General features: G+C 39.1%; 1 protein-coding gene across 1 annotated transcript; it reads right to left on the reverse strand.

Moving 5' to 3' along the window:
- Nucleotides 1-2,083: 2,083 nt before the first annotated feature.
- LOC127809319 (uncharacterized) lies at nt 2,084-2,968 on the reverse strand. The gene has a single exon (XM_052348082.1). It carries the CDS (start codon nt 2,966-2,968, stop codon nt 2,084-2,086), a length of 885 nt encoding a protein of 294 aa, XP_052204042.1.
- Between the last annotated feature and the right edge of the window lie 15,760 nt (nt 2,969-18,728).

The raw sequence follows: 18,728 nt of genomic DNA on the forward strand, positions 1-18,728 counted from the left end.
AACACTTACAATGCAAGCAAGACCACCACCTTGGAGTCATCCCTTACCTGGCTCGAAGCCTCTCTTGCCGAGAGCGAGAATGCCCACCTAAACTCCTAGCTCTTTTAGGATCACTGCCTTCCCGGTCAAACCTAGATGCCACCACACAGTCCAGTCACATCTGACATTAATCCAGGGCTTATATTTTTGCCACACATCGTAAAACCACCCATCGACAATCCAACCAACCCCAACTAAAGATTTCATCCAACCAACAATTTACACATTTCACATCATTTCACACAATGCCAATTATTTGAAAAGAAATTATAGATTTACCTCAACCAATTTGGAGGAGAAATCTAGAAAATGCCCATACCGGCGCGAACTCCTTAGCTGCTATCTTGAACTCAAATTCCCATTTTCGAGCTTCTAGCATGCTTCTCGAGACTTGAAATAATTTTCAAAATTTTCTCCCATTTTTCTGGAATTTTCTAGTATTTTTTTCCTATTTTCTCCATTTTCCTTTATTTCTTTTCTTTTCTATTTTTCTTTTTCTTTATTTTCTTTTTTCTTCATCTCATACCTCCAGCTTCTTCTTCGCACGACCAACCTGTGCACGCAGTAGCCACCGGCCACCCGGCTCCGTCGGTAGCCGCCGCTCGCCTGTGGCCATCGCCACCCGCACCCCATGGCCGCGCCACCACCGGCTTATGCTACCCCCAATGCGGCTGGCTTCCCCCAAGTGCATGTTGTTTCCTCTGCGTCCACCATGGTCGTCTTCCTTGTTGCTTCCTAGGTTGCACGAAAACGAAAACGGGAGACATTTCTGATAGGAAACGGAAACGAGGAAACGACATTTTTCTAAAAATTTAGGAAACGAAAATGTGGGATAAACTGTAAATTTAAAAAATATAAGGGTTTTTTATAAATATAATTTTTAATATAAAAAAATAAAAAAATTCAAATATAAACAATAAACATAAGTTCCATAATGTATTCAAACAAACATAAACATAAAGTCCACAATGCATTCAAATAACTATCAACAATATTTAGAAAGTTCTATTATCCTTAAATAACTTAGTAATTAAAAACAAAATCAAATATAATACAATTTATAAAAGTTCATTCAGTTCATCACGCTATGTCTCTATAAACTGGCTAATATCTTCGCTAAAGAGTACATACTCCAACTCTGGTTCATCTAAGGAGAGATTAGTAAATTCGAGAATACCCACATCTTCCATACTCCCAAATTCATCTCTACCTATATCCCACATCTTTGTCTTCTCGTCATAATATTGGGAGGTGTTTCTCGACAAAAGATGAAGATTGTTATGAACAAAGACCAAATCCTCTGCACGTTTTGGAGTTAATTTATTCCTTCTAAATGAATAAATGAAAGAATAAGTACTCCAATTCCTTTCAGAACAAGATGAAGAAGTAGGTTGTCCAAGCACCTTAAAAGCTAACCTTTGAAGCAAAGGGGCACGTGAACCATAACATGCCCACCATTTCCTAGGTTCCCTGTCATAGTTATTCAAGATAGCATCTGGGTCTCCAAATGGCTCGCTTTTGAGAGAAAAATCAACAAACTCATCATCAACAATAACACACTCATCTGGATTAGGAAAAAGTCTCCTAAAACACTTCATTCTTTGTGTGGAGACATCTCCATCCATATGTGGAGGCATTCTACCTTCTTTTTCTTGAAGCCATTTATCACTATAATACCTTCAAAAGACAAAATTAACAAAAATTTAAAAAAAATAAAACAATACATAGAGTATTGAATTAGTAAGAAATAAAGATTGAATTTGAAAATTACCTCGAGTTCAAAGAATGAGCTAGGCAATATAATGGAGTGCTATGTTTTGTCCAACGAGCAAGAAGAATACGATGAATGACATGAAAAAATGATGAAAAATCACTTGGCAGCTTGCCTTCATGATCATAAATAACCTTCTTTATGTTGAAAATCATAGAATCCCACATCTTATAGACCAAATGAAGGCATGGTTTGTTTGTATCACAAACTCTAAGCATATCATAAATAGGTGTTGTGAAAGCGAGAATATAATTAATTTTTTCCCAAAAATTCTCATTCACGAACAAATCGAGCTTTTCCTTGGTCATCATCTCGATATTGTGCCCATTCATCACTCATAACCATTGCTTCAAGTGAATGTCTAAGAAGTTTAAATCTTTTAAGCATAACAACAATAGAAGCAAATCGAGTGTCAGCAACTACAAGCAACTTCAAAGAACTAAACTGATTGAACATGGCCAATCTCATTGAATGATTCATTATAAAATTTTTTATGACCAAAGCATCTCCATGCACTTCAGTGATCCAATGACACTCATCATATGTCTCTTGATTACTTTCTAAATTCCTAGCTGCACATATATTCTTCAAAGCAAGATTAAGTGTATGGACAATACAAGGAGTCCAATAAATATGTGGAAACATACCCTCAATGATTTTCCCAGCTCCCTTGCAATTAGCAGAATTATCAGTAATGATTTGTACAATTTTTTGGTCACCAACTTCATCTATTACCTCTTTCATCAAAATAGCAATAAATTGTTTATCCTTTACTTCACTTGAACAATTCATAGATTTGATAAACATTGGACGATTTTCAGAAACAACCAAAAAATTAATCAAGGGTCTTCTTTGTGGATCACTCCAACCATCAGTAACAATGCTAACACCTTTTCCCAACCAAGTGCTTTTAATAGGTTCTAGCAATTTTTCAACATTTGTCTTTTCTTGTTGAAGTAATGTGGTCCTTAACTTATTATAACCCGAAGGCACATAACCACCTAGTGGATGGTTAGCAACAAATGAATAAGAACTCAGATAATATGGGTTTCTAGCAAGATTAAAAGGCAAACCCCCAGTATAAAACATCCTAGCAATCTCAGCATCTAATTGTGTTATAGTTTGCATGTCAAAAGCTTTCGCAATAGGTGAATCCATGGATTTTCTTTTCTTTAAATGTTCTAAAACACTTGGTTCATGTAAAGACAAAGAAGGCCCTAAAGAAACAATACTAATCGGTAATGACACTTGTTTATGTTGTAAACTTGATAATCTTTCTCCAACTTCTCTTTCAACTTTTTTCATCTCAACTATAATTTCAGGACTTACCTTTTTACAACAAGCAATTCCTTTCCTATTGATACTTAATAGATGAGCCCTAACTCTTGTGTATATACCAAATTTTTGCAAACCACAAAAGCTGCAAGTCCATTTCCAACTACTCACTCCTTCTCCTATTTTCTCCATTCTAGTCACATATTTCCATAATGGACTATTTTCCTCATCCTTATTTTTTGATGAAATACTGCTGCTAGATCCTAAACTTGAAGTTGAATGAGCCATATGACCATGAATTTAATTAACAAATCAATATATGATCAAATATAGAGTTTATAATATAAGATTAAATTTCAACAAATTTATAATCCATGTAATAAGCATAATGCATATACTTTTCCATTAAGAGGGCATACAAATATTGTCGTGAAAAGTCCTGCAATAATATCCTACTACCCACTAATCTCATATACTTTTTCCTCTTTTTGTAAGATAGTTGATTCACTTCTTTTTCTTGAAGACTCAAAACTTGCAATAATTTTTCACTTAACTAGAGAACCAGGAAAATTGATACGTGAGCGGTACAGAACTGCTTCGCAAGTGTTTCAGAACCAAGTTAGAAGCTCTACTATTTTCATTACTCATATATGTATGAAACTTTCATTACTTTCATTAACACAAGATTGATGGTATGCTTAATGACTAGAGGGAAGTAGAAGGAGTAAGACCATGGCTAGTGGGACTTATATGTTTTCTATGTTTAGAGAAAAGAAGAACTTAGGTGATCCATAATTGCCTTAGAAAGATATTGTGTCTAGTTAACATCTCTTGGTTTGAAGCTGGGTATATTATGGAAAGACAGTGCAACAAGTTATGCAATAATTTCCATTATGAAACATTATGCCCTATGATCGGGCTGTCGAACACCGATAGATTAGATGAATAATGATTTTGATTTGTAGCAAGGATGCAACCCAAAGTCGTCTCCCAACGAACCTCAAACTAATCTGTCAAAACAAGACTAAATCGGGGGGGAGGGGGTTGGTGAAAAACAGAAAACAAAATAAATACGAAGACAGTAAACCGAGATGCAACCGGTTGCAACCTTTCCTCCCTACCCGGGTATCATCATCCACCATATAAAGAACCTATTTATCTTTAATCCCTAGATCAAACGAAAATGCTTGACAATCGCCGAAGACTAAATCGAAACTAATATAAAAATCACAGAAGATCTTCTTGATCAATATACAAGTTTCAGTTTCTTTTAACACACGGATCTGAAATCGACATGAACAATCGCCCACTAAGTTTATTTTATTTCTTGCAACCAATACCCCAATCGAGCCTATTAGTCAAATCTTTCCAAGCATCATGCATGCATTCATACGATCGCATAAAATCCATACTGTGACACCCGTAACTTACTTACATGCTTAATGATAATAATATTCATATAAAAATGTCCGGAGCTTAAAACCAAAATCATACTTCCTTTAAATCAAATAAAATTCCAAGACATGCTTTATGGCATACATTAGGAAAAGATCAGAGTTCAACCCTATAAAACATTGTTTCAAAAGGAAACTAAACTTAAATTCTTGAAAATCCTTTTTAAACAAGCCACCACGCTCCACGTCCATGTCCTGGTCTCCTCATTCATGCTCACCTGGGGGAGGGGGAAACATAAGGGGGGTGAGATTACGCAAATCTCAGTAAGTACAAGAGAACCATCATATGTATTTAAACAAGTCATGACATAACATAACATATCGTATGGAGACACGAGAGGTTCCACCAACTTGCAGGGGTAAGAACCCTCGTGCGTAGCGCTACCAAGCTCCGGTCCCGAAACTTGCGTGAACATAACATAACATGAAGGACCACATAACATAGTTCATAGTCATGCTTAAACATCATAAATAGTTCATAATGTACTTACCTTAACTTGGTTTGATGAGATTTGAATGCTGAAGGCTTCACCTTTACAAAAAGCTCGAAGCACTCCCGTCTAGCACGAATTTATCCCAACTTAGAATGAGGAAACTCTTGGCCATGAGCCCTATTTATAGGCTTGGAAACTTGGTCACCAAGTAAGTCACAATCATTTCAAATCTTTTCTAAATCTTTCAAGATATTCCAATCATTTCAAATCTTCTAAAATATTCTCTAATCATTCCATATCTTCTAAGATATTCTGCAATCATTCTTATCAAATCTTATCCAAATAAGATCTTATCAAATCTTATCCAAATCATATCAAATCTTATCCTTAAAGTCATCATGAGGCTTAATCTTTATCTCTAAAGTCATCATGAATACTTATCTTATCCCTAAAGTCATCATGAGCCTTCATCCTTATCTCTAATATCATCATGAGACTTCATCCTTATCTCTAAAATCATTTATAAGGCTTTTCTTGAATCTCCCAAATGCCCTTAGGAAAAATATTTCAAGAATTACACTTTGGCCCAAACTTTTCAGGTAATTGCACTTAGACCCTTTTCAACTTGGTCCCTAGGCCAATTTTTAATTGCATTTTAGTCCCCGAAGAAAGGACTAATTACGCTAATACCCCTGGTTTTTAGGTAAATTACACTTTTACCCGAACCTCAATATTTACGATTTTGCCACTGGCTCAAAAACTGAACCTTTGTCTCAAGGCTTCTATAATCCCTTGAAAGGACATATTTGCTCAAGTATTAGAAGCTAAAAATCCCAAGTATTACATTATATTTCAGTTTAAAAATCTTGGGCGTTACACATACACACTTGAGAAGAAGCAAAGAAACAAAACGATAAGATTAAAGATGAAAACAGATATACAAAAACGTCCAAAGATTCAAACCAGGTAAGGAGTATGGCATGCAACCGGTTACAAAATCCTTATCCTTCCATCTTGACAAGAACAATGGAGAAAAAGGAAAATCGGCTACTGTTCATGTGAGAAAAGAATTATTTCCCTAATGGCCTCTTAATGTGCTTAAATAGAGCTTAGGGAGGAAACCCTAGGTTACTGAAACTTCACAGCTGATTTCGAATAGGATAACGTGCGTTCTGGGCTTCGGCTCCTTCATAAACATTGTAGATCAGGAAGATTAAATGAATTTGGGATTTTTAATCACTTGATTTGGATATTGGACGCCCAAGTTATGGCATTTTAAAGAATCAGTGTCTGTGTAGTTTTCCTAATTTAACCCAGCTATCTGGTCCCGAATTTGAAGCAATGTTCGGAGGCCCAAACGAACTTGGATTTGGACAAACCATACCATTCCAGAAAGCCCAAGAAGTCCTCTACAATATCTCTCAAGACATCATTCACGTTATGGGATTATAACTTGGCCAAATATTTGAAAGAAGCACAGAAGATCAAATCTGTCAGCACATTGTCTCCAATCTCCTTGTTTCTCTTTTGCCAAAATAAAATAAAAATAGTGTGAAGCCAAATTCCTATAAAATGAAATAAAACAAAATCAAGATAAATAAAATGACACAACTAACGTGCAAAAAGACTAAATATGAGGGCTAAATAATATGAAAATATGCGCTCTATCACCCTAACATTTGTGGAAACTAATTCTACACTTGCTAATCAGGACATAACTATGGACTAAGATTTCTGTGATGATGGTAGTCTTTGGTGTGTTTCTTTTATTAAGATTTTTAATTGATGATAATTGTCTAACGTAGTTCCTTCAGGAAGATATGGAAAGGTTAGAAATCTTCTAGAATGAATATTATGATAACTTGAGCACAAATTGCATTGATCACCCAGAACCTTTATAATTTTATAAGAGTCTAATTTTCCCTTAACAAAACACTGTCTTTCCATTAAGAGGGCATTAATTGTCATTTGTTGCTTTATATATTTGCATTCCATCCATTTCCATAGCTATCCTAAACAAGGAGACAGAATTTTACATTACAATATTTTACATCCTTTACTCCCAAGCAAGGAGAAAATATATACAACTATACAAGCAACACTGTAATTGCATTTGCACATACAAACCACAAAGAGGGAACATCCAGGGAGATTACTTACAAGAGGGAAGCAAACGTCGAGCAGATGGTGATGAGGGCGACGAAGCAGAAGACGACCTGACGACGAGGGCGACGACAAAGGCGACGAAGCGAGGCGTTGGAAGCAGACGGGGAGGGCTGGAAGCAGACGAGGAAGAGCACTGAAACGAACTAGACGACGAGTGCGATGAAGCTTACGGCGATGCGACGAACCAGACGGCGGTGAGAGCGACGAAGAGGAGGAGGAGAGGAACTAATTTTGGGGTTAGGGCTTTTTTCAAGCTGTTGAAATCGGTTGAAACGCGTTTCCGTCTGGAAACGTGTTTCTAGAAAAATTTATTATTTACTAAAACAGCCTAGAAGTTTCTAAAAATTACACAAACAGCCCGAAAACGTTTCGGGCCGTTTTTTCCCATTTCCGAAATGGGAAACGGTTCGGAAACGCTGAAACGGCGCCTCTAAGCCGTTTCCGTGCATCATAGATATAAATTAAAGTTGACCATTATGATGGAGACTTATCAAATAAATTTAAAGTCAGCCATAATAACAGAGACTGATCAAATAAATTCAACATCAGCCACAATGGTGGGGCCATTATGTGATATTGAGCTGGTCGCAATGGTGGGGTTAAGAAATGACTTAATGTATGAACTAGGATTATTGGAAATAGACCAATAAGAGTATGGTTGATGTAAGAATAGGCTACGGTTAAATAAAAAATAAATTCTTGATGAACGTAAAACATGAGTTATAGATACTCAAATGAAATGATAAATTTGATGGACGTAAAATAGGAGCTATGGGTGTTGAAACATAACGATGAGTACAGTTAATATGAAACACGAGTTAAAGGGATGAATTGAAATGGATTAGTAAATTCAAGCATTTTAAGCATCGACCATAATTATGAAATTGGGTCAAAAAGTCTCATCATTAACTCAAGTCTTGAGTTGAGGGTTATGAATTGGATAAATGAATGCGGACAGTTATACTCATAAATCACGGTTTGAGAGGTGGGTTGATGAACCCATAACCAAATTGAGATATAAGTTAAGGATAATAAATGGGTTGATAAACCCAAAATTAAACTAAATTTTTTGTTAAGGGTACTGAATGGGATTGATGAACCATAATCATCAAAATAAAGTATGCCTGTGGGTATGTTATGGGGTAATGAATCCCAAATTGGTTTTGAACCGCGAACTAGGAGTAATTGAGATGATGATTAGATAAATGTGGTTAAGTTAAAGCACAGCTAGATGATTAATTGTAATGATATAATAATGATTACGGCTGACTTAAAGTAGAAGTGGTGGTTGTTTGAAATGGTTTAAGGAATGCATGGTAGACAAGAAGTATGTATTTGGGATTATTATGACGATGATAGTCAAATGGATAAATAAAGAAAATGGGAGTTCATAGTTGATGAAGAGTTAAACCCCCAGTCTGAAATTTATAAAAAATAGCATGATGACACCATAATAAATTGAATAAATTCAAACCGAAAATTCCCAGTTCAAAAAACAAAAAACCAGTGTTAATAAGGAAATCATGAATTGAAAAAAATGATAATTAAGAAGGAAAATTGTTATAAATTGGGATAAAAACTCCGAGTAATTTAACTTAAAGTTTAGAAGAAATAAAGTAATAAAATGGGTACGCGAAATGTTAACTAGTAATAATCACATAAACTTCCCGATCAAGTAAAAAAAATATTTTAAAGGAAGAATTTTTATAGATTGGGATGAAAATAGTTAGATAATAATAATAATAATAGAGTGAAAATTTTGAATAAAATAATATATAATTTTACACATGAATAACGCTGATTGTTGGTATAAGTCCCGCATACAATCGTGCTATTTTGATTGAAAGTGGTGAAAATTTTGATTTTTTTTTTTTTTGTGTGGATGTTTATGGATGGGAGGAGTCCCAAATGAATTAGTTTGAAAATCTTGATGATTTAAGTAAATGAAACAATACATAAATTCGAATTTTGGCATAAAAATTACCAACTGTCCAATTTTATGATATAAAGTACAACTCTCAATTTGATCATTGGATCAGACTGAAATTGTAGGAGTCGTCTTATGACATATTGTTCTATTTTGGATTTAAATTTCAGACCAATCGAAGTTTAGGAAAGCCTTGCGAAAGTATTGATGACTGAGAAAAAATACAAAAAATAGCACATGGACTCATTGATGGTATTTTCATAACGGCTTAATGTATCTTTTGGTCCAATGACTAATAAAAAAAATAACTTTAAGAATATCAACTAAATTGTGGTCACTATTTATCCTTGAACAAAATAATTTTATATACTTTTAGTCCCTGGTTTAACAGTCATTAAAAGAGACGTTAAATTTGTTACATTAGCATTGTCACATCACTCATATTATTCTTGTCAGCACTTTCACATCACCACATATATATACACACATATATAATATATATACACATAGTTGGGTCGCGGAATGTAACGCCTCGCTCCCACTTACGGGTGTTACTCGTGAATAATCACCCGAATTGTCCACCTGCCCAATCTTTGGTGAAGGGTGGACCATATTTCAAGATGAAACGCCTTAGGTGGGAACTAGGCTCGTCCTCCCTTCCCTGAACCCCATGATTCACTAGTAAAATTGGGCTTTAGTCACACCGTATTAGTTATAAAGAAAATCTCATTCAGACGCCCAATCGCCATTTTCTCAATTATTTTTAATTCTTTTCCGATTCAAGAATTTTTATCGGACTCCATAAAATCACCATTTAAATTAATCCATTGATTGATTACCAAATTTGGAGGAAAAACTCATAATTTTCAAATTTTCAAAATTTCAACATTTTCTCCAAAAATGCCCGAAAAATCCCTTTATTTTGAAAGTTCTTCCCGGGACCAAAATCAATTTAGAAATGCCCCTTAATTCCCCAAAATTTCAAATTTTTAAAAAATTTGGCCGGGGGGCTCGCGGGCACGCTCGGGGCCTGCGCAGGGCCCCGCTAGGCTCTGGCCGCACGGGCTGGCCACGCATGCCGCGCGCGGCCACTACCGACCGCGCGCACCCGTGTGCGGCCGCAGCCGCTCGCGCTCGTCCGCGAGCGAGAGCGGCAGCCCATGCGGCCCTGCCCGCGCGCAGGGCTGTTGCCACCTGCTGCAACTTCAATTTTTTTTTGTTTGGGCCTTCCTAACCCAAACTTTCCAGAAAATAAACTAAATAAATATACTTCACTTTCCTTCAAATTTTGCCTCTATTACTTCATAATTAAGGCTTAAACCAACTCTTGATGCTTCCATAACATATCAAAAATAAAACTTTACCAAAGCTTAGGCTTCAACATGCCATAGGCCATAATCCAATACCTCATTTCTAAATGGAAACATTCATTCCCAAAATATAAAATACACACATATTCTTGGGCTTTAACAAGCCATTATCGAACAAATGAAACTACATCTCATAAATTAAACATAACAAGTTAGGCTTCCCTAAGCCATATAATGCACTTGAATCATCATTTTCATTCTTCCACATGCCATTCCACCTTTGCCTTGATTCTTCACATGCTTCCACAACCTATATGTGAGGGTAAAAACCTCATGAGCTATTAAGCTTAATAAGGGTGCAATGCAAAATAAATATGAACATAACAAGTTTATATGATGCCAAATGCATGCAAGTGTGGCTAGGTTTCTTTGTCCTCACAACCCTCCAAGGTTAGAGGCATCAACACACCATTTCAACCATGTTCTCAAACTAACCTATGGCCATAAGTCTCATGAACATAAAAGAACATGCCAAATGCAACATATACATTTATGAAACATATTTACAACCCATTGCAAGGCCACCCTCCCATGGGGTCATCCCTTACCTCTTCTTGAATATTTAAATCTCCATTTCAAGAGAGCTTCCATCTTCATTTTCTCCCATCTAAGATGGCATTCAAACAAGAACTCACTTTCTTTGCATACAAGAACACTAAATAAAGAGAAGAAGAAGATATAACTTACCTTGATTTGATCTTCATTTCTTTTCCATTCTTTCCTTTCTTTTTCATCTCTTCTTTCTTTCATTCTTTCCACAAATAGCCAAAGGGAAACAAGTCTTCCACACTTGCCATTTTATACTACCTTTTTCCCATTTTCAAGAATGGATCCTAGCCATTGGATTTATTTGGTGAGAATAAATCCTCACCCTCCAAACTAACACAATCCATGGCATTAAGTCTTGCCTAAAATCCACCATTGGATCTTTTCTCACTTTACAAGACAAAATCTTAGCCATCCAAAGGAAGCACAATCCAAGTGCTTTGCTAGGTTTTAATCCTAGCCTTGGATTTATTTTGGAGATTAAATCTCCACCTTCCAATCATCTCTCTTTAAAATCTCTCCGCCCATTTGGCAATCCATTCCAACTTCTAAAATTTAATGATAGCCCTTGGATCACTTTCCCAATTCAAGAGTTAATCTCATCCTTTGAATTTTCATTTTTTTCTCATTTAAATTATGAGACTATTTTCATAACCATCACACTTGAGAGACATAAATAATTTCTTTCCCATTTAATTTAATGGGACCGTTTTCCACCATCACATGAGAGACCACTTTGAAAAACATAATACTTTCTTTCTTATTTAATAAAATCTCCCTATTTTCCAAACATTAATGCTTGACCATTTTCATTTCTTTTGGATTTTTATTTTAATCCAACACTATTATGCCTCTCTTTAAATGCTTACAAGACCAATTATCATTTCTTTTGCATTTATTTAAATCTCCTATTTAACTTGGACCACAAAATGCCAAGTGTCACAATAAGACACTTACCTTGGCTTCCAAGTTCTCTTCTCATCCCTCCATGTGGCATTACCACATTAATTCACCATTTTAGGGAAAATTAATTATTTTCTCAAATAATAGAACATCCACCATTTTCCCAATATTCCATAATTAAATTCCTTTATGGAATTAATTCTAAAATTACCAAAATATCCTTTGTGAATTTATTAATCCATATATCTCCACATAAATACTAAATTGGGATTTTATTCACTTATTCACCTAATTCCACCTAGGAATTATTTCCAATTTATCAAAATACCCTTTATTGGACTTTACTATCCAAATTACCAAAATACCCCTCTCATAGGGCACCGTCAATCTCAAGGATTCATCACTTCCTCAAGGGTATTTTTGGAAGTTTTCTTACTTCCTTTCCTATTCTCTTAACACCGGTTGCACTGGGTGTTACATTCCACCCTCTTTAAAAGAATTTCGTCCTCGAAATTCGTGTTATCATAATCTCCTGCCCAAGACAATCATATTCTCGGGCTACATGGAAAATTCTCGCGCTCGAGAATCCCATAGCCTATCCATTCCTTACATTTAACTCGAGTTACACCTATCTCAAGGCTTCTCTTTAGGCTTTTGGTCCCCCTAACTCTTGAGGACATTTACCAATCGAATTTCGCTTTGGCCTCCTACCAAATCACACCACTGGTCGCTGGTCTCGCTCACTGCAACGCTATCCATCTCCAGATGGATTTTTCTCTGCCTCGAAGCATCACTTTGCTGTCCACTTCCCATTTTCCCCATCGATCGAACAAACTCTCACTAACATTGCGTTACTGATCAGTCTACCACGATTTTACGCCGATCCCACATGGCAACGTTTCACCCTACCAAACACACATGGCCATGATTTTACGCTGGTCCAACCAGCAATCTCTTAGCACTGATCATCCATCGCAATGTCACTTCTAGTGCCCACAAGACACTCTGACACCCATTCATCATGGCATACTGCCATTTATCACACGCATGCATAGCTTAAGTTGATCCTCATGACAACCTCTCATTATCGATCAACTTATCGTGCTAGCACTACATGGGAAGCACCCATTTGGCCCACCTAGCCAACTTTGACCATTTCGTACATGGTCTTCTACCTTGACTAGCCGACCCTCATTTATCGATACGATTACGCAAAATCGACATACCTAACACCATGCCAGGTAATTACACATTTCAACCATACGTGCATTACTCGAGTCCAACTCGAGCTTGGCGATGCATGCACCATTATAATCTCACCTTGAGCTTAACCATGCTCGGGCCACAACCTCCTCCCAACTAGGAGTTATTTGCATTAAGCACACAAAGATGCTTACTAGCCGATATCACACACTAGTAGGGGTCTTATACCCATACAAGGGAACTCTTCACTGAGCAATCCGTCTTCAATATATCACCCAATTCAGCTTTAACAATCATGCCCCATGCTAGGCCTTACCTTGGCTATTAAACCCTACCACGAGTCAAGGATCTTACCATTGTGCTTAAGGTCGCGGAACCATTAATCGACCCTCGTCATCACCCACGGTGTGTGGCACAAGTGATTGGCTTATTACCATCTGCACAAACACTTATTGCATTGCACCTGTAGGATGACTTGTGCCTTTGGTTCGCACCACAACAAGTTAACGTGGTTACATCCCCACTCTTGTAGCGGTCTTCTAACTAAATTTACTCGCCCAGCTTCAATCTCATTGGGACTTTTCAAACCTCCCCATTTCTCAATAGAGCCTCTTACTCTTGAGGTATGACACTTCCAGCCATCCTAAATCAAGTTCATTCTCAATCCGCAATTGACACCTGACTTCAACCATGCATAATGGTTCCCTTTGTCCTCCTCGGCAAGGACAACACCACTACAGCAACGAATTTCTCCCCTATGGTCGTTGCATCTCAAATTTCACAGGCACCAGCCTTCATGGCCATTCACACTCGGCTTCGAGGTCCTACCATGCACCATGGTTACCCTTGACCTTCCTAACAACATCCTTTCCCTGACAGCGATGATGACACCACCATGTCATCTCAAAAGACTCGCTGCTCCATGAATCTCACTGGTCATCGCGATCAGCATGACCCCACTCTTAGGCCGCCTTCCTCATATCAGTTTGCTACAACCAGCTCACACCACTCGGTGAGCAACCACATGGGCTCTAACACCACAAAAGCTTCACTAGCCGATTTCCTTTCACAACCATTAACCTTAGACACGAGGTTAATTCTCATCAATTGCCCACACTCCAGGGCATCCTTCTAGCTGTATCACTCACAGCCATTAGGTGATTTCATCACCTTAACACCATTCCTGGAAATCAATCTCGTCCCATAAGCTCTTCCTTCGAGCTCTTGTCACCCATTGGCGACATCTTAACTTCGCCCTCATCTTCCATCCAACCAACTTGATTAGCTCTAGCCGGATCGCCCGGCTTACAACTAACACAACCTTCCTCTAGGCACTACAGTTGCAATCATCTACTACCGCTTCGATATAAACTCCATCCATTGGAAATCAGCCATGCCCTTCATGTGGAATTCACACTTCCACTCAATGCCTTAGGGCTCATCTCCCTAATCAGGCGTTCACCATTACGCTGGCTTTTTCCCCGAGTGATCTCTCCCGATAAAATTATAGTGCCTTAGGAAGTTCATCCCATACTGTTGCCTTATGCTCAAATTCTCTTGGGAGAACATCTCAAGTTCTACCGTGACCACATTTCAACTACCATTTATAACCCTCACTACGGAGTAACACTCCTTTAAGCGGCACAAATCTGTCCTGACCAACCATCTTTTTTTTTTTTTTTCACCTTGGATCTCTTTCTCAAAATTCACCTGGTCTAACTACCAGGACCTGCCGAACCTTTATATTAAAGGCATACACGGCACCCAACAAGGATTTACTTCACAGTCCTTGAGCCTCATGTTCCCATCATTGCCATCAGGTGCTACCACCTGGCAACTGATCATGTGTCACCCACTGGAAACCCCTCCAGTGCCACATGAGGATATTTCCTCATTTTGCATGGACACAATCAAGACGAACACCAAACTATGCAATTGTGCGCCTTCACAGATTTTGAACCGTGCCTTAGCCACGCGTTCAGCCTACCACACTCACCTCACAGGATTTGAGATCCCCTTTTTCTTGAAACCTCCGCACGCTTCAATATTCCCGTCTCATGGTTGGCTTCCAACTCGTAAGTCTCGCCCTTCACGACACTAGCTTTACATCTTGGAGCCATTTACCGACTCCACCAATCAACCCATCTTTATGCATTATAGCCAGATCACACTAGGTCCATCATCCCAATTTGCCAGATCAATTTCGATCAAATTAACCACAACTACGTTAGCATCCTTTAGCAAGGAGCATCACCACAACTCGTGTTAGCACACCACAAGATATCACTCACTCGGTTCACAAACCTTCTTGCTGCCTTGACACCAAAAACACTACCACCATACTTCAACCCTTACGAAATTTTAGGTCTGGCCCAGGCATAACCTACAGCATACCCTAAGTCTTCGGCATCTAATCGTCTTCACTACAGACGAGTTATTCCACGTAGAGGGCTGCAGTCCCTCCTGTGGACTAACTGTCTGTATCTAGTGGTCCTTAGCATTAGACCCGTCAACGATAGGCATCAACCGTAGCGTTATCCCCACGCTAGACCCGTTTCTTTTCCCTGGGTCTCTTTCTCAGACATCTCATAGATCTTTTGTCCCTGACCATCTGCATAGTCACTGTGTTGCCTTGTGCTTTAGGCGAGCCAACACCTGGTCACCATCATCGTGCCACTCCCATACACTGGACCAACACTGGTTCCCCATCGTGTCGCCTTGTGCTTCAGAGAGTCAACACCCAATCATGTGTCACTCCCATACACTGGTCCAACACTGGTTCCCTATCGTATTGCTCTATGCTTCGGAGAGTTAACACCCAATCATTATTACCGTGTTGCTTCCTTACACTGGCCCAACAACAGTTTCCAACAACATGGCTCACGTCCCACTCTGATCTGATTCGCACCCCGTAATGTGACTTTCAGCCTTCCAGTCACACCTCTGATATCAAACCCGGCATGACTACTTCGCCATGCTCGTAGTGTAATACCCGGTATTACATGATATTGAAAATAAATAATTTTTGGATTATTTTGTCAGGACCTTGGGTGGTCCGGAAAGTCCAAGGGTTAATCTCGATAAATTAATTAATAAAATTGTCGAATTGGCGGCAGGGAGTGCCTCGGGACTTGGATGTCCAGGGAAGAGGGCATGAGGTTGGTGAGCATCTTGAGGCGAAGCTAATGACGCTAGAAACAGTCTAAACGGAAATAATTTTTGGAATAAATTCTGTATCAGCTTGAATGGATGTCAGTACTGAATGGCTGCAGGGGACCTTCGGGAAGCTGAGGGGACCCTAGGGGTGGTCCGATTTTGAGAATAAGGCAACCCTTAAGTGTTTTGAGGTCGAATAAAGGTTCCGTGCAGGCGCAGGGATGAAATCGATATTCCCGAGTAAATGTCGACAATTAATTTTTGAGAAATCAAGTTATTGTGTGGCTTTGATGATAATTAATTAAAACTTGGAGGGTCCAAGTGTAATTATAAAATCCCCCTTATTAATTTCTTAAGTGAAATTATGAGATATGTGGGGGTTAATGTGTAATTTTATATATATATATACTTATGTATGTATGGCCGTGTGTGAGGAGGAAGCTTCAAGCTTCAAGGAAGCTTCCTCATGTGTTGTCTCTGTAAATTGTAATGAGAGAGCAGAGCCGAGAGGGAGAGTGAGACGTAGAGGAGTTGCGAGGGAGAGAGAGATCACGAGAATGCGAGAGTGAGCTCGCGAAAGAGAGAGTGAGAGATCACGAGAATGCGAGAGTGAGCTCGGCCATGGAAGTGGCAGCTTCGAGCTGCTGTTGAAATGGCTGAGGCAGAGGCGGCCATGGAAGCTGACCAGAAACAACGTTGTCGGCGATCGAGGCAAGCAGTGGTGGTGCATGATGGCTTGGCTGAGGCGGAGGCACGCGGTGGCGCACCAGGAGCTTCGAACGCTGGCAATGGCAGCCGTGCATAGCGGTGGCTTTGTGCGCGTAAGCCAGCGATGGCGGAAGGCGCGGGATGCCGCGGTGGTGGCCGCGATGCAAGCTGCCGTGCGCGGCGGAGGCAAGCGGACCAGCGGCGGTCGGCACTGAAGAAGAAAAGGAGTGGGTGGCTGCGTGCAGGGAAGGAGAACCGCGAGGAAGAAGAAGAAAAACAGGGAAGAAGAAATGAAAAATAAAAATAAAGGAAATTCTGGAAATTAAGGGAAAAAGGGAGAAAAATACCAGAAAATTCCAGAAAAATGGGGGAAGAGTCTGAAAATTATTTTGGGGCCCAAGGAGCGTGTCGAAAGCTTGAAAATGGAGATTTTGGGCTTGAGATGGCAGTCAATGAGGCAATGCCGGTATGGGCGATTGGCCAATTTTCTCTTCCAAATTAACTGAGGTGAGTTAATTAATTCTTTTCAAAATATTTTCTTTATGTGAAATATTAAATTGTGTAGAGTAATTAATTATTGGATTAAACCATGGGTCGGGGTTGTTTGGAAATTATTGACGGCTGGTGTATGCCGTGGTTAGTGTTGTTTGGAGACATTGTTGATGGATGGTTTTGACGATGTGTGTGTGGCGAAGTTGAGGGCATTGGTTTAATGACGGATGTTAATAGAGTTGGCAGGTGATCCTAGAAGAGCTCGGAGTTCGGGCTGGAGTTCGTGCCGAGGCAGAGATAAGGCTTCGAGCTAGGTAAGGGACGGCCCCATGTGGAGGTGGCCTTGCAAGTTGGTAAATATGTTTGATAATATTTTTATGTTACATTGGCATGTAGTGGTTATATCTTGTGTGATGCAATACCTAGTGGACCTATGGCCATATGGAGGACTAGTGTGGTGGAGGCTGATAGGTGATGCCTCAAACCTCAGTGGGTTGTGAGGATGAGTGGGCCTAGCTTCATTTGCATGCATTTGTCATACATAAACATGATTATATTCATATTTACATGCATTGCACCATTACTGAGTCTTTATGACTCATGAGGTTTTACTTCGTGTTGTAGATGATGCAAGACCATATGCAGGCATGGATGGTGACGGGAGGCTGTTGTGGCAATTAGCTTGTTGCCTGAGATGTGTTGTTGTGTAATCTCCTGTAATTTTTATATGTATTCATGTAATTGAATGTAAACGATATTGAGCACTAGATGTATTTAATTGTTGAAATCATCGTAGTATGATAAATGATTGTGAGATTGTTCGTGGTATATAGCTTAGTTGGAGAAGTCGAGTTTCGGACCGAGTAAAGATCAGCAAGGTATGTTCTTATAAATCCCTAATACTCAGCGAAGTGTTTGTATGCTAGCTTTGTGCCTAGGTCACCTCTGGCTTGCTATGGGGCGAGCTGAAGAGAGGTGAAACTCACTCGGGTTTCGGGTCTTAGTCCGCTGGATTTTTCTTGTTTGAGTTGGGACCGATTCCTGAGTGGAGCGAAGGGAAGGACGAAGCCTAGTTCCCATCTAGGGCGTTTCCTGTTGAAACATAGTCCAACCCTTTAGTTGCGGTTCGTCGGGTGAGTAATCCGGTCGATTATTTACCGGTGGCGTCTGTAAGTGGGAGCGGGTCGTTACACGCAGCCACTATTCTTACCAGGCTTCCTACTCGGCAAAAATCTATTGGATCATTACCGCGTTCCGCAATTCTTCCTTAGGACTACTCTAGAT

This window comes from Diospyros lotus, chromosome 9 (assembly GCF_014633365.1).
Source record: "Diospyros lotus cultivar Yz01 chromosome 9, ASM1463336v1, whole genome shotgun sequence".
Lineage (NCBI taxonomy): Eukaryota > Viridiplantae > Streptophyta > Magnoliopsida > Ericales > Ebenaceae > Diospyros > Diospyros lotus.

Bases quoted from the DNA above. Each gene is read 5' to 3' on its own strand.
- LOC127809319 (XM_052348082.1), bottom strand. From the start codon at position 2,968: ATGGATTCACCTATTGCGAAAGCTTTTGACATGCAAACTATAACACAA.